Here is a 23,514-nt window from a genome sequence, read left to right on the forward strand (position 1 = left end):
TAACTTTGATTACTTGGTTAAGATAGAGTTTGCTAGATTTATTCACAATCCTATTCACAATAAAATTACTGTTTTTCCGTTTTCATACTTTTTTCTTTAGAATTAAGTCACTAAGTTCAATCTACAATGAAGGGGTAGTTAACCTCTACCTCCTAGTAGTACAGAGTGGCTACATATTATACTTGAAATTCTTCTTTAAGAAAGACTCGTGTCTTCTCCTACACTGATTTATTCATTATATTATTTATCAGTATGGCAACATGCATATGCTTTAAATTTTATTTTATTATTCATATTTTTTGAAATCCAATACTATATAATTTGTTTTCTTGCTCAAATTGTTTCAGCTTTGGCCACTGGGAGCTCTTTTGAGTGGGCTCTAGTGTCCTTTTGACATACCCCATTCCTTTGTTTTTTGAGTATTTCCTTACTTTCTGGTACTACAACATGTCACAAGTTTACTTTGTATTTTTTTGTTAAGCCCAGTCCTAGAATCAGTCGTTTCTCCAAAAGGCTCTGGTTCCTTTTATTGGAAAACAATATTTAGAAACCACTATCTAAGTGATGAGTTTACTAATTGTTATTGGGGGTGTTATTATTTCTAGGTCTTCTCAATGAAAGCTAGAGAATGTATTTCTTCTTTACGCTTAAACCATGTATACATAGATACATTTAATTGTTTCCATACTTATCCATCTGTGTATATATTAAACTAAACATATATTTTTTTTGAGACAGAGTCTTGCTCTGTTGCCCAGGCTGGAGTGCAGTGGCGCGATCTTAGCTCATTGCAACCTTCACCTCCTGAGTTCAAGCGATTCTCCTGCCTCAGCCTCCCGAGTAGCTGGGATTACAGGCATGTGCCACCATACCCAGCTAGTTTTTGTATTTTCAGTAGAGATGGGGTTTTGCCAAATTGGCCAAGCTGGTTTCAAACTCCTGACCTCAGGTGATCTGCCCACCTCAGCCTCCCAAAGTGCTGAGATTACTGGTGTGAGCCACTGTGCCTGGCCAACTAAACAAAATTTCATACTGAAGTTTCTGACTTCAATTCAGGACTGCATGCTGAGTTGTAGCCTACCCATCTTACTTATCTGTAACCTCTTTCTGATGGTAAGAAGTCTGGCTCCCACCATCTACCATCCCTTTACTTATTTATTCAATCCCAGTATACACGTAAAGCAGTTTCCAAATTACTAACCCACACTACAATGACAAAAATAATTTACGACCTAGACTACAGCATGTATGTAAAGTTTCTTTTGTCTTTAGTCTTTCAGTTTCTAGTCAAAACAGTTTTCCAAAGTTACTTGGGTAAGCTCTTCCTTTTCTTCACATCTTCATAAAGTTACTTAGGTAAACTCTTCCTTTTTTTGTCCTTCACTTCCTTTTTCAATGTTCACCATGCAAATATATGTCATTGTAGCATATATTTGTAATATAGTTAGATTCATTTGTCATTGTCTATATGTCATCCAGAGATCCCTGTATATCCTGGTTAATTGTTTTTTTTTTTTTTTTTGCATATATTGATGTTTAGTCTTTGTGATGTATAGTTCTATGGGTTTTGATAAATGCATAGAGTTATGTATCCACCACCCCAATACCATAAAGAACAGTTCCCAGTCCAAATGTCCATCAATGATAGACTGGATAAAGAAAATGTGGTGTATACACACCATGGAATACTATACAGCCATAAAAAGGAATGAGATCATGTCCATTACAGGGACATGGATGAATCTGGAAGCCATCATCCTCAGCAAACTAACACAGGAACAGAAAAGCAAACACCGCATGTTCTCACTCATAAATGGGAGCTGAACAATGAGAACACATGGACACAGGGAGGGGAACAACATACACTGCAGCCTGTCATTGGGGGCGAGGGGAGGGAGAGCATCAGGACAAATAGCTAATGCATGCAGCGCTTAAAACCTAGGTGACAGGTTGATAGTTGCAGCAAACCACCATAGCACATGCATACATATGTAACAAACCTGCATGTTCTGCACATGTATCCCAGAACTTAAAGTAAAATTTTTAAAAAAATGAAGTAGTGAGTTTTTCGATTTGGCTTTCATGGAATTGATATTGTCTTGGGGTCACTGAACTTCTCACATATGAAAATTTATCTTTTGCTTCATTTGGAAAGCATTTGGTTATTACTTCTTCAAATGTATTTTCTGCCCAAGTCCTGTCTTTTTGGAACTCCAATTATACATATGTTAGCTGCATTGATAATGTTCATCAGGTCTCTGAGTTTTGTTTATTTTTTCCCGAACATTTTTCTCCATGTTACTCAGATCTAATAATTTCCATCAATCTATCTTTAAGGTAAATATTTTTCCCTCTGTAATTGGCATTCTGTTATTGAGCCCATCCAATGTATTTTAATTTTACTTATTGCATTCCTCAGTTCTAAAATTTTCATTTGTGTTTTTCTTACAGGTTCTATTTCTCTTCTGAAGTTTCTTTTCCCTTCATTCATTTCAAGTATGGTTTTCTGTACCTTATGGAGTATAGTTACAATAGCTGCTTTAAAGTTATGTCTCATAATTCCAACATTTGAGTCTCTCTTGTTTTGTCATATATTGATTTTCTTTTTCCTTGAGAATGTTTCTGGTTCTTTGACATGGAGTAATTTTCTGTCATATCCTGGACATTGCAAATGTTATTTTGTGTAGCCTCTGGGTTGTTATAATCTTCTGAAAAATGTTGGTGCTTTTCTTTTAGCAGGAAATCCACCCAGTTAGATTCTTGCCATCAGTTCTGCCTTGCCCTTTCTGGGTTATAGTTAAAATCTCAGTGTAGTTCTCAAAACTGGTTTGGCGATACATACATATATATATATATATACACATATGCATGTATGAGGCTGAGACTTATGTAGGTGATTTAACTCTCTGCTCAGTTCCCTAAGCCTTTAAAGTACTTGTTTGGTTAATTCTTGAACATGCATTGTTTAATGGTTGGGGCGAGAATTGTGTGGTTTCATACACATATATGGGGATATTTTCTCTATCTCTTTTCCTTCTGAGATTTCTTGTTCATACTACATCCTACCCAAGTTCTTTTTTGTGCTTCCTTTGACCAGAAAGATGGCAGAGAATCCCTCACAGTTTTAGTCATATGCTCTGCTCCAGTCTGTGAGTGGGATACACTCATGGCAAGGAGGAAAAAAAAAAACCCTGGACCACTTACCCTTATGCAGGTCACTTCTCTATGTTTTAACTCTCTTCCACAATCTGTCTGGTTTTAGTTACTTTGCGGAGTGCTTAAGCAAGTTTTCTTTCCTTTAAAAAATTTTGACCAGAGTTTATAGGTATAATTAATGAATGTGGTGGTGCCTGTAGGGGGTTTATATTGCCATAGCAGAGTGGGAACTGCTAAGAGTGCTGTATTTTAAATTTCATTCTATTTCTCGCTTCTCTTTTCAACATTATGTTGATAACTATCCATGTTGTTATATGCAGATTTAATTGATTCTCTTTTCCCACTGCATGAGATCATTGCATGAGATCAGATATAAGGAGAGGCTTGGAGAGAGCAGACGCCTTCTGGATTCAAGAAGACGAGGTGAGCTGAGGTGCCTGGCTTTAGTGAAGACCCTGTGGGGGCTTCCTTGCTGCGGTTTCGACGTGCCTGACTCCACACGCCCCTAAGGTTTGAAGAAAAGCTGTTGGGGGTTCGAGACCTAACCGCATCAAAGTCGCCTTTAGCGGTGCCTGGACCCAGTTCGCATGGAAGAAAGTAGGAGGCAGAATCCTCTTTGGGCCACAGAAAGGAAAGATCTGGACTCGGTTCGGGCCGTGGAAGGGAGGGATGCAGACCTAGTTGGGATCGCAGAAAGGAAGGATCTTAAAGGTCATTATATATTAGAATAATTATATACGTATTTATATGTAAATATACAGACATATTTACATATATTATATCATGTATTATATAATATATTATTTATAATATATAAATTTTATATAAAATTTATAATATATAATATATTTTATATCTTATACTACATAGAATATATATTATATATCTCATACTATATAGAATATATATTATATATCTTCTATATATAGAGAATATATGTTATATATCTTCTATATATAGAATATATGTTATATATCCTATATATAGAAGATATGTTATATATAGAAGATATATGTTATATATCTTCTATATATAGAACATATGTTATATATCTTCTATATATAGAACATATGTTATATGTCTTCTATATATAGAACATATGTTATATATCTTCTATATAGTATAGTATATATATTATATGTACTATACTATATGTAATATACATAATATAATATAATATAATCTTTTGCTTTTCTGTGGTATTAATTGTAATGTCTCCTCTTTCATTTCTGATTTTGAGTCTTCTCTTGTTTTTTCTTAGTTGATCTAGCTAAAGGCTTGTCAATGTTATCTTTTCATAAAACCAACTCTTGGTTTCACTGATTTTTTTCCTATTGTTTCTCTAATCTCTATTTCATTTACCTCTGCTCTGGTCTTTATTATTTCCTTTATTCTACTAATTTTGAGCTTATTGTTCTTCTTCTTCCAGTTCCTTGAGGTGTGACGCTAGATTGTTTGGGATCTTTTTTCTTTTTGATGTATGTATTTATTGCTGTAAACTTCCTTCTTAGAAGTGCTTTTGCTGCATTCCATAAGTTTTAGTATGTTGTGTATAGATTTTCACTTGTCTCAAGATATTTTAAAATTTCCCTTTAATTTCTTCCTTGACATATTGGTTATTCTGGAGTATGTTGTTTAATGTCCATACATTTATGAAAGTTCCACAATTCTTATCATTAATGATTTCTAGTTCCATACCACTGTGCATGTATTACTTGATGTGATTTCAATATTCTTAAATTTGTTAAGACTTGTTTTTGGCCTAACTTATGATCTATCCTGGAGAATTTTCTATCTGTGCTTGATAATAATGTATATTCTATTGGATAAAATATTCTGTAGGTCCTTTTTGTCTAAAGTGTAGTTCAAGTTCAATGTTTCCCTATCGATTTTCTGTCTGGCTGATCTGTGAATTGTTGAAAATGGGGTCTCGAAGTCTCCTACCACTATTGTATTGCAGTCTACTACTCCCTTCAGGTCTATTAATATTTGTTTTATATATTTAGGTGCTTCTATGTTGGGTGCATATATTAAATATATTTATAATTCTTAGATATTCATGATGAATTGATCTCATCATCATTATATAATTATATAATATAATATCATTGATCTTTTATTATTTTTGACTTTAAGCCTATTTTATTTGACATAAGTATAGTTATCCTTGCTCTCTTTTGAATGATTGAATGAATAAATAAATGCCACGAATTGTTTTCTGCATGGGGGAACAGTGCACCATGTCACAAGAGACAGTCTAAGTACAAGTTGATACTTTTAAAGCATCAATATAGTCATTGTGAGATCAATAAAAACTTTTCATGGAGTTTTATACATTACTGTTTTTATTCTGAATTGCATATGATGTGCGGGCACCCTATCTTTTAGTGTTTAGAACCTCTAAATGTTTTAATCTGGTAATACTTGAAAGACACAAATGAACATGACCTAGTCCCCTGCTCCAGAGCAGCTCTAGCAAAGAGAGACATAGACACAAGGTATAACAACACTATGTAAATAGTGTTGGGATAGAGGGTCTGTAGGAAGAGTTGGTGTGGGAGTTCCGAGAAGCACATTCCTCCCAGGGGAAACAGGAGAATCAAATAGGAACAGAGATACAGAGTGGGGAACAGAGAAGTCAAATGGAGAATAAGAGGGAGTGATAACTGAATAGGGGTCTTAAGCAGAAAAAGGGAGCTACATTGAGGAAAATGGAAAGCTGAAAGTAGGTATGGAGGGGAGGAGACTGACAGGCAGGAACGGAGACCCCCTCTGGAGGCGGAAAGAGGCAGGACCACTTCCGGCCAGGGAGGGGGATAGGCTCAGACGTAAGGAGAGGCTTGGAGAGAGCAGACGCCTTCTGGATTCAAGAAGACGAGGTGAGCTGAGGTGCCTGGCTTTAGTGAAGACCCTGTGGGGACTTCCTGGCTGCGGTTTCGACGTGCCTGACTCCACACGCCCCTAAGGTTTGAAGAAAACCTGCTGGGGGTTCGGGACCTAACCGCATCAAAGTCGCCTTTAGCGGTGCCTGGACCCAGGTCGCATGGAAGAAAGTAGGAGGCAGAATCCCCTTTGAGCCACAGAAAGGAAAGATCTGGACTCGGTTCGGGCCGTGGAAGGGAGGGATACCTAGTTGGGACCGCAGAAAGGAAGGATCGAGAAATCCTTCAGACGGTAGCAAGAGGGGAGGAAGATACACACAGTTCCGGAGGGAGATAGGAGATGGCAGGACTCCGTTTAGGCTGGAGAAAGGGGGCAGGACCCTGTTTGGGCCACAGAATGGAGGGATCGGGACCCAGAGAAAGGAGTGAGCAGCATCCCTTTTGAGCAACGGAAAGGACCAGATTCAGACTGGAGAAAGAAGGGGATATGACCTGGTTGGTTCCGGTTTGAAAGGGAAGAGACAGGACCTGGTAAGGTTTGAGAACAGGAATACACAGAAGGTTCACACAGTTGGATTTGGGGGTGGGGTATTCATGTTGCAGAAAGGGCGGAGCCGCACACTTGCGGACGTGGAAAGAGAAGGGAGTGGCGTTGGTTGGGGAAGGGGTGGTGCAGAGACGTACCGCAGAGCGGAGGGAGGGGGCTTATTAAAGGAAGGGAAGGTGCAGAGAAATGCTGCAGAGCGGAGGGAGGGGTGTGTATTGGGAAGGGGCGGTGTGTAGCAGTACAGTAGAGGAGAGATGGGTTGTGTTGGGGTAGGTGCGGTGCGGAGTGGTACTGCGGAGGGGAGTGGTACTGCGGTGGGGAGTGGTACTGCGGTGGGGAGTGGTACTGCGGTGGGGAGTGGTAGTGCGGTCCGGGAGGGAGGGGCTGGTGTTGGGGGAAGGGTTGGATCGAGATGTGATGCAGTTAGAAGAGTGAGTCAGGGGTGGCGCCAAGATGTTCTGTTGCTCTGAGAGCAGGGGGCAGATGTGGGATTGAGCTGGTTAGAAACTGTCCGGTTTACCAAGGCGCATGCGCGCGGAGGGCCTTGAAGAACCGGTTCTTTTGGGAGAGCGGTGGGCCTAAGGGGGTGAGGGTGCCTCTAGTCGGTGCGCCTGCGCACTATCGAGTTGCGGAGGGGGCGTGTAAAGGGGCGGGGTCGTAGAACTGACCCTCTTGGAGGCAAAACGGAAACCAGATGGCCTGGGTTTTTTAGGTATGAAAACCCAGGAGTTGAAGGGATTAGGGCCCAAGGTTACATGAGACTCTCCTAAGTAAGGATAGGTGAGATGTCTGATGAATCTCCCCCTCCCTCTCATTCTCTAATTCAGGCCCATTCCCCTCAGACTCAGCTGTTACTCGGCCTCCCAGAAAGATGGATAGGAGAAATGACTACGGATATAGGGTGCCTCCATTTCAGGTGAGGCCTCTCTGCATTCTCTCTTGGCCATCTGCCCCGTCCTGAGTTCACTTACTGCTCTTCAGACCCCTTCCACTGTGTAGTTTCATAATTCCCTGCCTAACTCATCTCAGTCCTCCCTTACGTGGTGAAGGGGAGGAGAGGAAAACCTGCCTGACTCTATTCCTTCCTTGATCCCTACCCCTTCCCTCACCCCATTTCAATTAACCACTGCTCAGAGGAAGGGAAGGCGTTTGTGGAAAGGGGTGGGCTTTAGGGAGGCCAGATGGCCCAGAGGATCATAATCCTAAGTGTGTAGGGCCCTCTGCCTCCCCCTGGGAGCCTGGGGCTTCCCTTGCCTCCAGATATACAGACTGAGACTACAGAAGAGGACAGTGTCTTGCTGATGCATACCCTGTTGGCGGCAACCAAGGACTCCCTGGCTGTGGACCCACCAGTTGTCAGCCGGCCTAAGAAAAGCAAGACCAAGAAGGCCCCTATAAAGGCTATTACTAAGGCTGCACCTGCTGCCCCTCCAGTCCCAACTGCCAATGAGATTGCCACCAACAAGCCCAAAATAACTTTGCAGGCTTTAAACCTGCCAGTCATTACCCAGATCAGTCAGGCTTCACCTACCACTGAGGTAACCAATACTCAGGTTTCTTCAGTCACTGCTCAGCCTAAGAAAGCCAACAAGATGAAGAGAGTTACTGCCAAGGCAGCGCAAGGCTCCCAATCCCCAACTGGCCGTGAGGGTGGCGCTACACAGCTCAAGTCACCCTTGCAGGTCCTAAACCTACCAGTCATCTCACAGAATATTCACGCTTCAATTGCCAATGAGTCAGCCAGTTCCCAGACCTTGATAACCTCTATCAAGCCTAAGAAAGCTTCCAAGGCTAAGAAGGCTGCGAATAAGGCCATAGCTAGTGCCACCGAGGTTTCACTGGCTCCAACTGCCACCCATACAGCTACCACCCAAGGCCAAATTACCAATGAGACAGCCAGTATCCACACCACAGCAGCCTCCATCCGAACCAAGAAAGCCTCCAAAGCCAGGAAGATAATTGCTAAGGTCATAAATACTGACACTGAGCATATACAAGCTGCAAATGTCACTGAGACAGCTACCAGGCAGATTGAGGCCTCAGTAATAGCTATCAGGCCCAAAAAATCCAAGGGCAAGAAGGCTGCCAGTAGGGGCCCAAATTCTGTCTCTGAGATTTCTGAGGCCCTACTTGCCACTCAAATGGTCACAAACCAGGCCCTGGCAGCCACCCTGCGGGTCAAGAGAGGGTCTAGGGCTCGGAAGGCTTCCACTAAGGCTCGGGCAACTGAAAGCCAGACTCCAAATGCTGACCAAGGGGCCCAGGCCAAGATGGCCTCTGCTCAGACCAACGTAAGTGCCCTTGAGACTCAGGTTGCTGCTGCTGTCCAGGCCCTGGCAGATGACTATCTGGCTCAGTTGAGTCTGGAGCCCACAACCAGGACCCGGGGCAAGAGAAACCGAAAGGTGAGATCTCTGACATTACCATCCTTAACTTTGTGCTTCTTTTCCATTTCTACCCTTCTGGTTTGTTCATTTCTTCTATAAAAGTTTAACTTTGAGCTAGTCCCTGTGTTCAGATAGGCTGTGGAAGATGCTGAGAAGAAGGTGACATAGTTTCTGCCCCCTAGTAGTTCACAGATTGGTGAGGAAATAAGACATCCATACGCTCAGCTACAACCTGTATGTAATTCTACTTGTATTTAAATAGTAGTTACCATGTGCCAGGCTTTGTGTTGGGGACATTTACACAAGGTATGTCTGAATGTCTTGAAAGTAACTCTTACCAACAAGGGATCATAGGTCCCAGTTTTACACATAAGAAAACTGAGTCCCAGAGAAATGAAGTGACTTGTCCAAGAGATACCAGCCAGCATAATTGGTGGTAGCCAAAGGAAGAGAAAGACCCTTAGGCTCTTATCTTGAGTTGTTCCTAGCCTGACAGAGGAATGAAACTCCTTCCTGGAAGACAGTGAAAGATAAGCTCAGGACTTAGGGTGGCCAATGGCAAGGTCAGGATCAGGCTCCACTACAGCAAGGCTGAGGGAGGGGGTTAGAGAGACTTTCTGTCTGGAGCAGGCAAGGTGAGGAGCCAGAGCCATCTCTTTCACCTGGTGACTCTGGACCTTCCTTCTTTCTGATGATGAAGTCCAAGCATCTGAATGGGGATGAGAGAAGTGGCAATAATTACAGGCGGATCCCATGGGGCCGGAGGCCTGCGCCACCGCGAGATGTGGCCATTTTACAAGAAAGGGTAAGAATCCAATACTGTCTAGTCTCTTCTCTTCTTCACCTGCCCTCTGCTCTGCCACCTCCCGAGTTTTCTGCAAGCATGTTAAGATCTCTCAATCTATTCCTCTCCTCCCAGGCTAATAAGTTGGTGAAATACCTGTTGGTTAAGGACCAGACAAAGATCCCCATCAAGCGCTCAGGTAGTGTCCTACCAACCCTCCTCCTTGAGCTCTCCTCTCCACTCCCCTCTTCTCCCATAGTCTGGTAGTAACACTTTATGGCCTCTTTGTTCTCTCATATCTCCACACCTGCCCTCCTCACACTCTGCCATGGCTGGCATCTTCCATTAACTCACTTCAGGTCTCTGGTTGCACTGACCCAACAGGACTGGCAAAAGGGCTGCAGCTCTGTGGCCCCCGCTAAGCTCAGCTACTCTCACCTCTCCTTTTCTACAGACATGCTGAGGGATGTCATCCAAGAATATGATGAATATTTCCCAGAAATCATTGAACGAGCAAGCTACGCTCTGGAGAAGGTGAAGGGGCAGTGCCGGCGGATGGGCGCAATGGGGAAGCTTTGAATTGAGCAAAGATATATATGTCTCTTTTGGAGAGAATCACAGAGACATGCTAATCCAGCCCCATTACTGTGTGAATGGGCAGACAGTGGCCTAGGGAGAGGTGTAGACTTGACATGGGTCACACAGCATGTCAGTGATGAAAGCATGGCAAGGACATAAGCCACTCAACTTAGTCTCAGCTTCTATCCATGGTTTGACACATTCTGCATGTATTTCAGATCTCACCTCTCCCTTGTATCCCCATTCTCTGTCTCCTTAGATTCCTGCTCATCACAAAGATGATGTTGATGACAATAGTACATTTGCTGTGTGTTTACTGCGTGCCAGGCACTTGGCTGTGTGCTTTATGTGCATTATCTCACTGGTTTCTTACACATGCAAACCCCCTAAGTACACTGGGAGTTTTAGGATGCCCAGAAAGTTCACTGATACCCAAGCTGAATTTTGTGATCTCACAGGCTATTCTTTTACTTGGCAGATGTTTCGAGTCAATCTGAAAGAAATTGATAAGCAAAGTAGCTTGTATATTCTCATCAGCACTCGGGAATCCTCTGCAGGCATACTGGGAACGTAAGCTGGGAAAGGGCTGGAGTGGGAAGGGAGCTTTTGCTTTTTTCTGTGCTGCTACCCCTTCTTTGTCCTACTTCCCCCATCCTTTTAGGGAGTCAGGAAAAACAGAGTCTCAAAAGCCCCGTCTCAGCACCTGCACATAGTTGGAGCCCTGCTCACAGGAGTGGCACCTGATTATGACTGATGGGTGTAGGAGCCTAGGGTGGGACATTCCTGCTGTCAGGTTTGCTGTCTCTGTAGAAGCTTCTCAGGAAAGCAGGCCTGTCATTGCTTGCCTCTTCCTACTGAGTGCCTGGCCTGGCTTTGGCAGAGTGGTTCTCAAGGAGGGCTTCCTGGTGTGGGTGGATCAGGATGCATGAAGCGCAGGAGTATCAGTGGGGCTGAAGGTTCTGGGAGAGAAAGAAGGGATTCACATGGACTGAGTGCTTGTGTTGTACCAGGTTGACAGCCATTCTTCTGTCTTCTTGGCAACCTGAGGAAGGGAGAATATGATTTTCCCATTTTACTGAATAATAGACCAAGGCTTGCAAGTCTAAGTGCCTTGCCCAGGGTGGCATAGAGCTGGCAGCAGAGACTGGGCAGAATTCTGTATCTGAGGCATCTGGAAGAGGCTAGCCTAGTAAGCTGACTGGTGTGTCTTTTGCGGATGGCTGCTGAACATAAACCTTCTTTCTGTCCTGTTATTCCCTTAGGACCAAGGACACACCCAAGCTGGGTCTCCTCATGGTGATTCTGAGTGTCATTTTTATGAATGGCAACAAGGCCAGTGAGGGTGAGTGGCTGGGCATGCAGCTGAATGGGCGGCCATGGTCTAGATTCCATGTGTTCAATTTCTGTCCCTGTCTCCTCTTGCCTCCCCTTGCAGCTGTCATCTGGGAGGTGCTTCGCAAGTTGGGGCTGCACCCTGGGTATGATTGGGCTTCTCAGCGCTTGCTGTCCGTATTGTCCTTTGGCAAGAGAGGACGGTCCTAGGATTGCATCAGTCTGGTGGTCTGGTGGAGCGGGTGGGGTGCTGGACTGGGTAGAGGGCCCAGGGTTCTGACCTATGTGGATGATGGGCAAATGGTCCTGAACTCTCTGCTGGCTCTCTCCTGTATGTCCTCTGTCTGTTCTAAGCTGTGATGTTAGATAGACCTTCAGGGATCCCTGACAAAGAGGCATCTGGTCTTAACTGCTTGCTTCTAGTGGCCATGTGCTCACTACTTTCTTCGCTTCATTGAGACTGCCCCATGTGCTAGAGAGGTCTCTTCCATGTTGGGAAATGCCTCTGCCCTCATCTGGGCAGTTCTGATCTGTGTTCATGGGTTATTTTTCCCATTGTCAGGGTGAGGCATTCACTCTTTGGGGAAGTGAGGAAGCTCATCACAGACGAGTTTGTGAAGCAGAAGTAAGTGGTGTTTGGGGCTTTGTCTGGCCCTGAAGTGTTCTGGGTATACTGATCTTATTCAGAAAGTGCTTAGTGCCTTTCTTACACTAGCTCTAGAGGGATGGGCATCCTGTGTTCTAGAACTGATACTGTCTAAAATTCCCACGGGCAGACCTTTCCAGGACTGGGCCAGACTCAACACAAGGCCCTTGCAGTGGGGTGCGCTCAGAGCAGAGGGCCTTAAGAATGGCTCCTCTGTTTACAACACACCCAACAGGAATTTGGGCTTACTCCTCACAGGTGGCATGATACTTTGGCCTTCCTGTGACATCATGCCCTATACATGTCTCCCCTGGAGAAGCCCAAGGGACTGCTTTGTACAGGGCCAGTGGAAAATGGCTCAGTATTGGAGGCCAAGACCATGAACTGTGTTTGGTAGTGAGTGTGGGGCTGGAGGGTCTTAGAAATCCTTCTCCAGGGGCTGTTTGTATTTCTTTGGAGGAGGTGGCCACCTGGTGTCTAGTGCTTAAGACAGCAGGCTTGCTTGGTTAGAAACAAGTTTCATTTCCTTTTTCCAAGGTACCTGGAGTACAAGAGGGTCCCTAACAGCAGACCACCTGAATATGAGTTCTTCTGGGGCTTGCGCTCCTACCATGAGACTAGCAAGATGAAAGTCCTCAAGTTTGCATGCAAGGTAATAGGAGAGCTGCCGGAGCTTGGCATATTAAGGCAATGGGATACCCTTGGCTGGGGCAAGCAATGCACAGGGATGGGCAGGTACAGAGCAGCCTGGAGCTCATATATAAACATGTGGAACCTCCTTTATGTCCTAGGGTGCTGCTAGATATCTAGTTTACATAATCTCATTGATTCTTCATACTTTGTATTAATCTGCATGGGCTGCCATAACAAAATACCATAGACTGGGTGGATTAAAAAACAAATTTATTTTCTCATAGTTTTTGAGGGTGAGAATCCCAGGTTAGGGTCCACTAGGGTCAGTTCCTGGTGAAGGCTCTCTTCTTGGCTTGCAGATGGCTGCCTTCTTGCTGTGTCCTCACATGGCTTTGTGTGTGAGAGAGAAGAGAGCAAGCTTTCTGGTGTCACTTCTTATAAGGACACTAATCCTATTGATCAGGACCCCACCCTTATGGCCTCATTTAACCTTAATTACTTCTGTAAAGGCCCTATCTCCAAATACAATCACACTGGGTGTTAGGGATTCAACGTACAAATTTGGGGACAGGCACAACACTTCAGTTCATAACATATATACTCTTTTATTTCCTGTAATTATAAATGAAGACACTTAGGCTAAGTGAGGTTAAGTAACTTGTCCAAGGTCATATAGCATGTAAATCGTCAGAGCTGAAATGATTTCAGAACTGACCCATGACAGAGCCCCAATAACTAAGAATTTTTAAAAAGTATGGCTACTAGTTCAATACAAAGCCCATAGATTAATATGTGATTACTAGGGTTATTTTCTTATTATGATTATCATCCCCATTTCAGGTGCAGAAAAAAGACCCCAAGGACTGGGCTGTGCAGTACCGCGAGGCAGTGGAGATGGAAGTCCAAGCTGCAGCTGTGGCTGTGGCTGAGGCTGAAGCCAGGGCTGAGGCAAGAGCCCAAATGGGGATTGGAGAGGAAGCTGTGGCTGGGCCCTGGAATTGGGATGACATGGATATCGACTGCCTAACAAGGGAAGAGTTAGGCGATGATGCTCAGGCCTGGAGCAGATTTTCATTTGAAATTGAGGCCAGAGCCCAAGAAAATGCAGATGCCAGCACCAGCGTCAACTTCAGCAGAGGAGCTGGTACCAGGGCTGGCTTCAGCGACGGTGCTAGTATTAGCTTCAATGGTGCACCCAGCTCCAGTGGTGGACCTGGCATTACCTTTGGTGGTGCACCCAGCTCCAGTGCCAGCTTCAGCAATACAGCCAGCATTAGCTTTGGTGGCACATTGAGCACTAGCTCCAGCTTCAGCAGTGCAGCCAGCATTAGCTTTGGTGGTGCACCCAGCACCAGCACTAGTTTCAGCAGTGAAGCCAGCATTAGCTTTGGTGGCACGCCTTGTACCAGTGCCAGCTTTAGTGGTGGAGTCAGCTCTAGTTTTAGTGGCCCACTCAACACCAGTGCCACTTTCAGTGGTGCAGCCAGCTCTGGCTTTGGAGGCACACTCAGCACCACGGCTGGCTTTAGTAGTGTACTCAGCACCAGCACCAGCTTTGGCAGTGCACCCACAACGAACACAGTCTTCAGTAGTGCGCTTAGCACCAGCACTGGCTTTGGAGGCACACTCAGCACCAGTGTCTGCTTTGGTGGCTCTCCCAGCTCCAGTGGTAGCTTTGGTGGTACACTCAGTACCAGTATCTGCTTTGGTGGCTCTCCCTGCACCAGCACTGGCTTTGGAGGCACACTCAGCACCAGTGTCTCCTTTGGTGGCCCTTCCAGCACCAGTGCCAATTGCGGTGGTACACTAAGTACCAGCATCTGCTTTGATGGCTCTCCCAGCACTGGTGCTGGGTTTGGTGGTGCTCTCAACACCAGTGCCAGCTTTGGCAGTGCGCTCAATACCAGTGCTGGTTTTGGTGGTGCTATGAGCACCAGTGCTGACTTTGGCAGTACACTAAGCACCAGTGTCTGCTTTGGTGGCTCTCCTGGCACCAGTGTCAGCTTTGGCAGTGCGCTCAACACCAGTGCTGGTTTTGGTGGTGCTGTCAGCACCAGCACTGACTTTGGTGGTACACTAAGCACCAGCGTCTGTTTTGGTGGCTCTCCCAGCACCAGTGCTGGCTTTAGTGGTGCACTCAACACCAATGCCAGCTTTGGCTGTGCCATCAGCACCAGTGCCGGCTTCAGTGGTGCTGTCGGCACCAGTGCTGGCTTCAGTGGTGTACCCAGCACCAACCCTGGCTTTGGCGGTGCATTTAACACCAGTGCTGGCTTCGGTGGGGCACTTAGTACCACTACTGACTTCGGTGGTACTCCCAACAACAGCATTGGCTTTGGTGCTGCTCCCAGCACCAGTGTCAGCTTTGGTGGTGCTCATAGCACCAGCCTCTGTTTTGGTGGAGCTCCCAGCACCAGCCTCTGCTTTGGCAGTGCATCTAATACAAACCTATGCTTTGGTGGCCCTCCTAGCACCAGTGCCTGCTTTAGTGGTGCTACTAGCCCTAGTTTTGGTGATGGACCCAGTACCAGTACCGGTTTCAGTTTTGGCAACGGGTTAAGCACCAGTGCTGGATTTGGTGGTGGACTGAACACCAGTGCTGGCTTTGGTGGTGGCCTAGGCACCAGTGCTGGCTTCAGTGGTGATCTAAGCACCAGTTCTGGCTTTGATGGTGGGCTAGGTACCAGCGCTGGCTTCAGTGGAGGACCAGGCACCAGCACTGGCTTTGGTGGTGGACTGGGCACCAGCGCTGGCTTCAGTGGCGGACTGGGCACCGGTGCTGGCTTTGGTGGTGGACTGGTCACTAGTGATGGCTTTGGTGGTGGACTGGGCACCAATGCTAGTTTTGGCAGCACACTTGGCACCGGTGCTGGCTTTAGCGGTGGCCTCAGCACCAGCGATGGCTTTGGCAGTAGGCCTAATGCCAGCTTCGACAGAGGACTGAGTACCATCATTGGCTTTGGCAGTGGTTCCAACACCAGCACTGGCTTTATTGGCGAACCCAGCACCAGCACGGGCTTCCATAGTGGACCCAGTTCTATTGTTGGCTTCAGTGGTGGACCAAGCACTGGTGTTGGCTTCTGCAGTGGACCAAGCATCAGTGGCTTCAGCGGTGGACCGAGCACAGGAGCTGGCTTCGGCGGTGGACCAAACACTGGTGCTGGCTTTGGTGGTGGACCAAGCACCAATGCTGGCTTCGGCAGTGGAGCCACCAGTCTTGGTGCCTGTGGCTTCTCCTATGGCTAGTGAGGTTTCAGGTAACTGCAATATTTCCATAGCCAGGACCCACAGGGATGGGTATAAGAGCTGGGAGATGTTATAAGAAACACTAAGGCAGGAGAGTGGGGTGGAAAGGTGAGGGCAATGAAGGAATTATGAGAAGACAGTGCATTTGGTGCTAAAATGTGTTCCTATTTGTTTTGTTTTCAGATTTATTCCCCATGTTTACAGACACCGCTAATAAATTGCAGTAGTCCTTCCCATGGAGCCAAAGTACATCCTTGGAATCTTTGTCCACACAGCAGTCAAAGCACCTACGGCCAATCAGCTAAGGGTGTCATGTGATGGAAAAATCTGTTTGCTGTTCCTGCTTTATTGTTTGCTTTCTGTGTGCTGTCATATTTTGGTATCAGAGTTACATTAAATTTGCAAAATGAATTGGAGTTTTTTCTGTCTTTTAATGTGCTTAGGTAGTTGTGGAGTGGCATCTTGGGTTCACAGAAGAGCTGGAGATCAGCATAGCTCTTTGGAGAAAATGGGGCTCCAGCTTTTGGCTCAAAGGCAAATATGACTTCAGCAGGATAGAGGCCTGGGGAAAGCATGGCAGGCAAGAGGATAACAGCTTGAGGAAAGATATGGAGAGGGAAAGCCTGGAGCAGAAGGCAAAGGGAGAGGCTTCTGGACAGTAAGTATAGATTCATTTTGAATCACTGGTGTAAGAATGGAGGGAAGGGCAGAGGTCACTAGGGGTGGACATAAGAACAAGGGAGGGTTTAATTGGGATAGGAGAGGAAAACTTGGGCATATTGTATAGACTGTGCGGCAAAAGCTAATAGGGACAGGAGATCGATATGGAAGAGTCAGGAATTGACTGAAGTAGCCCATCCCCAAGAAGGTGGGATGGAATAGGGTACCAGAGAAGACGACCCTGACTTTGAACAGACTTAAGGGTGGCTGTGGATGCAGATAAATATAGATCTGCTTCAAGCAGGGATCGGCAACTTCTGTAGTAGACAACAACAACAAAAAACGGAGAGGTGGATTATGCAGGGTTTAGGTCTTGCTGGGTGGTTGTGATGGAAGAACAAGGGAACAAAGGCAGCAAGTGTATGAGTCTGTCTCTTTACCACTGGGTCACTGGTACCTGGCTTATGGTAGTTGCATGGAGAGTGGCTGAAGAGATGGCCCATAGTATCCAACATAGTTAGGGACAGAACACTAAGGATAGATTGGGGGACAATAGAGCATTCAAAGGACTCTGCTCTTGATGCTGTACAGCGACAAATATTGTTCATTCAAAAAATACTACAGGGCTGGGCACAGTGGCTCATGTCTGTAATCCCAGCACTTTGGGAGAGGCCAAGATGGGAGGATCACTTGAGCCCAGGAGTTCAAGACCAGCTTGGATAACATAGTGAGACCTCGTCTCTACAAGATAATTGAAAATTAGCTGGGCATGGTGGTGTGCACCTGTGGTCCCAGCTACTTGTGACAGAGGCTGGGGTGGGAGGATCGCATAAGCCCAGGAGTTCGGGGCTGCAGTGAGCTGAGATTGCACCACTGCACTTCAGCCTGGGTGACAGAGTGAGACCCTGTCTCAAAAAAAAAAAAAAAAAAAAAAAAAAAAAAAAAAAAAAAAAAGGAAATACTACATATATGCCTACTGTATGGAGGCATACTGCTAGGGATTCAGTGGATGATATAGAGTTGTAAGGACTGGGGTAGTGGGTGGGCAGTGGTCAGACAGTTGGATGCTTGCATTTAAGAAGTCAGACCAGGGAGATGATACCAAAATCCATGGAGTAGGTAGTTGAAGGAGAGAAGATGAGTTGAGGGGGTCAGGGGACTGTGAGGCCAGAGTATTGATTGGATCATTCACATAAACAGTGAAATCACTCAGGATGGCAGCAAGAGTTGGAGAAGAAAGGAACACTTGGCTCAAGTGCCAGATTCTTCTCTTGAGTGTAAGGATGAAAGTGTCATGCCCACAGCCACCTTGCTGGAACAAGGCCCGCAGGAACTCACAGGCACCTATCTTCTCCCCCATCTTTGGAGGTGCTACTGTAGAACTTTTCCCTCCAGGAAATCCTTACCTGTTCCATGCCCTCATAGCAGCAGAGCTGGGTCAGGATTAGGATCAGTACCTTGAGAACAATTGGAAAAGCCTCGCCATGACCTCCTCCTCTCCTCTTGTAGGCAGTAAGTCTTTATTCGTCAGAGAATAGGAATTAAGAAAGTAAGTTTCATCCAGAGCTAGATAGCTCCTTAGTTGCGGCCAGTAAGTGAGGCTTGTTTGGGAGTTGCGGAGACTTCTTCACTGGCGGTGGAGTACCTCAGCGAGGCCAAGGCAGAGTAGGGGAAGGGCAAGGATAGCATTTCCTAAAGGTGGAAGGCGATGAGGACACTTTCTTGGAAAGGGCTCAGTAGTGGGCAGGGACAGTATCCAGGGCTTCCTCAGGTTCCCGGGTGATGTCCACATTCTGAGGAGAGAGCGCAGGATCAATAGGAAGGAGACAGCAGTGCAGGGCCCCAACCTCCCCCCTGCCTCTTGTCCTCATTGCCAGGCTCCCCTCTTTCAGCCAGGCTGGGATCCTGACCCTCAGGTAGGCCTGGGGGAATCTCAGCCTGAGGCCTTTTTGGCAGGAATTGCCCCAGCCCTGTATCTCCATAGTGCCTTGGGTCTGGGCTGTGGTTTCCACATTTCTGGGTGCTGGTTGCTCCCTCTGTTGGTGCAAAACACGCAGGCTTCGTGGGGTTGGGGCAGCCTTTCTGTGGATAAGGTGCTTTCACCATGTGCTGTGTCCACAGCCAGTTTGGGCCATGGAGTCCCCCACCTACCTCAGGCTTCTCCCGGTGTGTGTTCACGGCTTCCACATTCAGGTAGATGGACTCCACTTTGCAGCCTTGGAAAAGAACAATCCATCTGTCCTTAAGCCCCCAAGGTAGGCACAGGTCTTCCCTGAGGTATCACCTCCCCCGCATCACCAGCCACACCCCCAGCTTCATACTATGTACAGATCATGACTCGCCTGTACAGAGGAGAATTTAGACAGCTGTGTGATGTGTGGGGAAGACACCAGGCCTAAGAGGCAGCCAACAGGGCATCCTGTCACCTCTGCCCCTAATAGTCTTAGTTATGTGAGCTTCAGTTGCTCATTTGTAAATGGGGATGGAGATGAGAGATGAACTCTGGCTGCCCACAGCTCTCGAGGTCTGCAGGACAACAGTCTCATCTACGTAATATTGATGTAGCTCTGCGGATCCTCCAAGCCGTGTTAGGTGCTGAAGAGGTGGAAGAGTCCTGGGGCCACTGCCTTGGGCGATCAGTGCCAGGCAAAGTTTATCTGGAGGACAGTGTGGTTGTGGCAACACCAGGAGTGTGGAAGGTCACGTGGGAGTTCTAGGGAACCTGAAGAAGGAGGAGGGTGCATCACTGGGGCTTGGGGCTGACAGAGGGGGCCTAATGCCTGTGGAAGCTCCCTTAGCTTCATCCCTGTGGACTGCACCTTACTCCAGGCTTCAGTAGGTCATCTGCCCTGTTTGCACCCCAGAATAGATTTGATTCTGTCCCTCCCCTGTTCATGAACCTTTCATAGCTAATGTACCAAGAAAGAGCCTAAACTGCCCAGGCTGGTCTTTGTGCTCTTTCTCCAATACGGCCCTAACCTACAATTTTCCTCTGGTCCCCTTTGGGGAATCCCCCTTCCACAGCTTGGTGCTCTGTGCTGGGCGCTCTGGCAGAGACACAGAAAGTCAGCGCCATCCCCAGATTTAGAAGCCATCCTACTCTTTCCCTGTTATCCTACTACCATCATTCCCACCCCCACCACCCACCCAGGGAACTTCCTGCAGGACACCCACCCAGGAAACCTCCTGCAGGACACCCACCCAGGAAACCTCTTGCAGGACACCCACCCAGGAAACCTCCTGCAGAACACCCACCCAGGAAACCTCCTGCAGGACTCTTCTTGGCAAATGGTAGGCAAATGGTAGGCACTAGGGCCATGCTCACAGCCTCTAAATGCCTGTCCTTGAATCAGGGTGGGAGTACTTACCATAAGCCACAGGAGTGAGTTTCAGCACTGTGTGCAGAGGGCACTTGAGATATGGAAGCTCATCTAGAAAGGAACGGGAAGCAGCCCTCAGAGGCAGGGTGCTGGCCAGGACACAGCCTCCCCAGGCCACCAGGCTTGCTGGATGCTCCCCGTTTCATGTCCCCTTGCCGTGGTGGGGCCTCACCAGGGGCCTACTCCCTCCAACCCTGCAGGGGCAGTGCTCAGAGCAGCTGGGAAGAGAGGAGGAGAGCAGGGAGGCAGGAATGCCCTGGAAAATGGTGGTAGACTGGACTGCGTGTCCTGCAGGAGGGTCAGGCCGGCCACCCTGGAGACGGCCACCACCTCACAGGGCCAACAGGAGACCCAGGCAGGCTTCTCTCCCGCCCCAAGGCTGGGGCCTTCCGCAGACCCCACACCACAAAGGCCCACAGTTCACGTCAGCAAGTGTTTTCTGAGGCCCTGCTGTGGCAGTGGACAGCACCCACAGCCTTCTCCTAGTCTGGCCTGCTCCCTCTGATCACTCCTGCCCCAGGCCTGGCGATGGACGAGCATTTGTCCATCACTTGTATCCAGTTATTGACATTATGCATAAAGTTGTTCTGAATATTCATGTGCAATTTCTTGTCTGGGCCTATGATTCCATTTCTCTTTAGGAAACAGACTCAGAGAAGGGAAGTGACTTGCCTGAGATTTCTGACCCAGCTCTGCCACTGCCTCCACTAGTGACCTTGGCCCAGCCTCTGCTCTCTCTGGTCTTCAGTGTTCCCATTTCATAGGACAGGATTGGACTAGATGTACTCTGAGGGTGCCCAAGCCCTGAGGTTCTGTGGGTCTGTATTCTCAGTCACATAATCTCTCTGGGCCTTGTTCCAGCATTCACCTGAGTAATAGGGTGGGTGGGTTGCAGGGGATGAGAACATCTGTCCAGTGCTGCCTTGTCTGGCTCCCAGGACAGGTAGCCTGTGTATAAAAAGCACTCTACACATATCTGAAAGGGGAAGTCCTCTGGCATGTACCTGGGATCAATGTCTATCCCTGACACTCTGAGCCCCATGACCTTGTGCCAGTCACTTCACCTCTCTGGGTCTCCATTTCCTCATCTGGACAATGGGAGTTACAGCACCTGCCTCATGGTCTCAAAACATTGCCTCGAAAAGTAGAGATGTGAACACAGAGAAATCTACCAGTGCAAGGACCCGCACCGCACATCCTATCACCTATTTCCAGTGAGGAAACTGAGGACTGGGCAGAGGAAATTCCTTATTTAATGTCAAGTTCTCAAGTGCCCTGGGTTCCAATTCTGGATGACTCCATATTACAGTGTTCTTTATTTTCAAACCAGCATTGTAGAAAAGATCCAAGACTGTAAAACATTGTAGACATTGAATATAATTTTGCATTGTTCTGAGACACCTTAAAAATATCCTGGAAATGCTAACATTTCAGCATCCACATTGGAAATGGAATCTCATGCCTGAAAGTGATATAACAGTTTTTTTGCCAGGCCAGCTGCCCCAGTTTGCAGTTCAGCCTATGTAGTCAGTGTGTAAATACTGTATAAATGCAATGCCTAGATATTTTTAAAAAATAAACTATCATTTGAAAAACAATTTAAAATGAAAACATCACTATCTTGGGGAAATTACCCCTATAGCAAGGACAGAAACTTGTAGTCAGGATCATGAAGCTACAAAAGGCCCCACTATCACCTGATGGTAGCATGCTTCAGAGAAATACTAGCTCATCTTTTCCAGATTGAGGCAGACTGTTAACGTTGGCTTTGAAAATGTTAGCTAAGAACAATACTAATAATAGCAGTTAACATAGCCCATACAGTGTGTCATGATCTGTTCTAAATTTTTTACTTATGTTACTTAAAATTCATTGTTATTCTCCCCATTTTACACAGGAGGACACTGAGGCCAGAGAGGTTAAAGTAATTTGTGAAAGGCAGTACAGCTAGTATGTGAAAGAGAAAGAATCTGAACCTAGGCATCCTTGTTCTAAATACTCTTCTCTTAACTACTAAGATATAGATATCTAATTGCTGGTGTCAGTGTCTCAAATACCATCAAACTTCCCCAAAACAGAGATGAGGGTAGTACCTGAACTTTTATCCAGGAAATAGGCCAGGAGGCACCGCATGACGGCCTGGTGGCAGATCACCAGTACATTCTCCTGTCGTTCTAGCTCCATTATCACTGGCTCCAGACGCTGAACCAGATCCTCATAGGACTAAATGTAAGAGAGATATGTGAGTGAGAAAGGGAGATGAGGCACATTTGCCCAGAGGGGAAGAACTCTAAACTAGGAATCAAGAACATTTGGTTCCAGTGCCAGTTCAATTGTTGACCCGGCAGTATGACCTTAGGCAACTCACTTCCTTCTTAGGGTCTTAGTTTCATTATCTGCTAAATGGGGACTATCAATATAGTGGACTAAATAAGTGTACCAATACAGTGGACTAAATAACAATAACAACAATAAAACTCCCCACTGCAAATTGTCTTCTTAAGTGCACTGCTGACCTTTCACAAAAATAAAGAAAATTTTATAAATATAGGGCCCCAAAATGAAGAAAAACTGAAAAAAAAGTGATGTGGATGTAGAAGCCACAGCTGCCCTGGGGGCATTTGCCAATCAGAGTAACTAAGAGTTTCGAGTTTTAAAAACCTTATAGAAGTAGAAGACAAGGCCTTGGGTGTGCACAAGGTGGGGAGTTGAGACTGAGACTCTCACATAAATCTGGGACCCTCAAAGGCCAAATCTTTACACTCTCAGCAAAAGTGCAAACTAGAAAAAGTTCCTTAACAAGCAAAAAGAAACAACAAGAAAATGTGTCTGTCTCTCCTTGGCTCTCAGGGGAGATAAGTGAAAATCCTCCTGTAAGAATTTATAAACACCAGACTTCCCTCAGGTGAGCTGGTGATTCAGAGCTACACTACCCATGTGATTTGAATAATGTTATGCTGAGAGTTTAATAAAAAGTGATCCCAAGTCGTTAGCTCCCAGGACTGCTTAGAAGAAGCAAATGGAAATCTCTCTGGATTCTCTTAACTCAGGCTGTGTGAGATTCCCATAGATAAATTCTTGCCAAGCTGGAGCTCATATAACACACAAGGAAATAAGCTACCATGAGTGAGAATAAGCAGAAACAAGAAGAGAACCCTAAAAATTTAAGATAAGGGATGCCACAATATAAAATAAATATGTTTGAAACTTTTAAAGAAATAAAAAGTGGAATAAAAAATGTAAGGAAGAAACAAGATGTTATCAAAAATGCGATGTAGATTT

At 46.1% G+C, this 23,514-nt stretch overlaps 2 protein-coding genes and 1 non-coding gene across 32 annotated transcripts in view; 2 read left to right on the top strand and 1 right to left on the bottom strand.

Annotated features, from left to right (window-relative positions):
- The first annotated feature begins 5,980 nt into the window (after nt 1–5,980).
- On the top strand, nt 5,981–16,599 carry TRO (trophinin). 20 transcript variants are annotated; one of them, XR_012430244.1, is made up of 14 exons: nt 5,981–6,122; nt 7,413–7,501; nt 7,800–8,990; nt 9,673–9,777; nt 9,892–9,955; nt 10,211–10,290; nt 10,814–10,905; nt 11,598–11,677; nt 11,771–11,813; nt 12,230–12,292; nt 12,851–12,965; nt 13,787–13,894; nt 15,913–16,203; nt 16,376–16,599. XR_012430244.1 is itself a non-coding variant. In XM_015443574.4 (13 exons), exons 2-12 carry the CDS (start codon nt 7,457–7,459, stop codon nt 16,190–16,192), a joined length of 4,284 nt encoding a protein of 1,427 aa, XP_015299060.3. In that variant the 5' UTR covers nt 5,981–6,122; nt 7,413–7,456; the 3' UTR covers nt 16,193–16,203; nt 16,376–16,599. The 20 variants fall into 20 exon arrangements, 16 of the variants coding, with proteins under 16 accessions (XP_015299060.3, XP_065394516.1, XP_015299061.3 ...); XR_012430246.1 differs by having other exon boundaries at nt 5,981–6,035; nt 7,846–8,990; XR_012430243.1 differs by having other exon boundaries at nt 5,981–6,035; nt 7,428–7,501.
- On the top strand, nt 12,488–12,616 carry LOC123571508 (small nucleolar RNA SNORA11). Its single transcript, XR_006695662.1, has one exon. It is a non-coding gene; the product is annotated as a small nucleolar RNA SNORA11 (small nucleolar RNA).
- The window catches only part of PFKFB1 (6-phosphofructo-2-kinase/fructose-2,6-biphosphatase 1), a 54,868-nt gene continuing 47,253 nt past the window's right edge, over nt 15,900–23,514 (bottom strand). For 6 of the 11 annotated variants that reach the window (XM_074029863.1, XM_074029858.1, XM_074029860.1 and 3 more), the window contains 4 exons: nt 22,326–22,455; nt 20,221–20,283; nt 19,004–19,068; nt 18,356–18,645 (listed from right to left, as the gene is read on the bottom strand). In XM_074029863.1, the coding sequence (XP_073885964.1) occupies nt 18,586–18,645; nt 19,004–19,068; nt 20,221–20,283; nt 22,326–22,455 (318 nt within the window). In that variant the 3' untranslated portion in view covers nt 18,356–18,585. Of the gene's footprint in view, nt 18,646–19,003; nt 19,575–20,220; nt 20,451–22,325; nt 22,456–23,514 lie in introns of all 11 variants that reach the window. The other 5 variants (XR_012430248.1, XR_012430247.1, XM_005593699.5 and 2 more) reach the window with 4 other exon arrangements.

The sequence above is a fragment of the Macaca fascicularis genome, chromosome X (assembly GCF_037993035.2).
Source record: "Macaca fascicularis isolate 582-1 chromosome X, T2T-MFA8v1.1".
In the NCBI taxonomy this organism is placed as follows: domain Eukaryota; kingdom Metazoa; phylum Chordata; class Mammalia; order Primates; family Cercopithecidae; genus Macaca; species Macaca fascicularis.

Coding starts and splice junctions, on each gene's coding strand:
- TRO (XM_015443572.4), top strand. CDS start 6,772: ATGCTGCAGAGCGGAGGGAGGG. Junction 10,906..11,597: donor TCTGCAGGCATACTGGGAAC/GTAAGCTGGGAA, acceptor TTATTCCCTTAG/GACCAAGGACACACCCAAGC. Junction 11,814..12,229: donor AAGTTGGGGCTGCACCCTGG/GTATGATTGGGC, acceptor TCCCATTGTCAG/GGTGAGGCATTCACTCTTTG.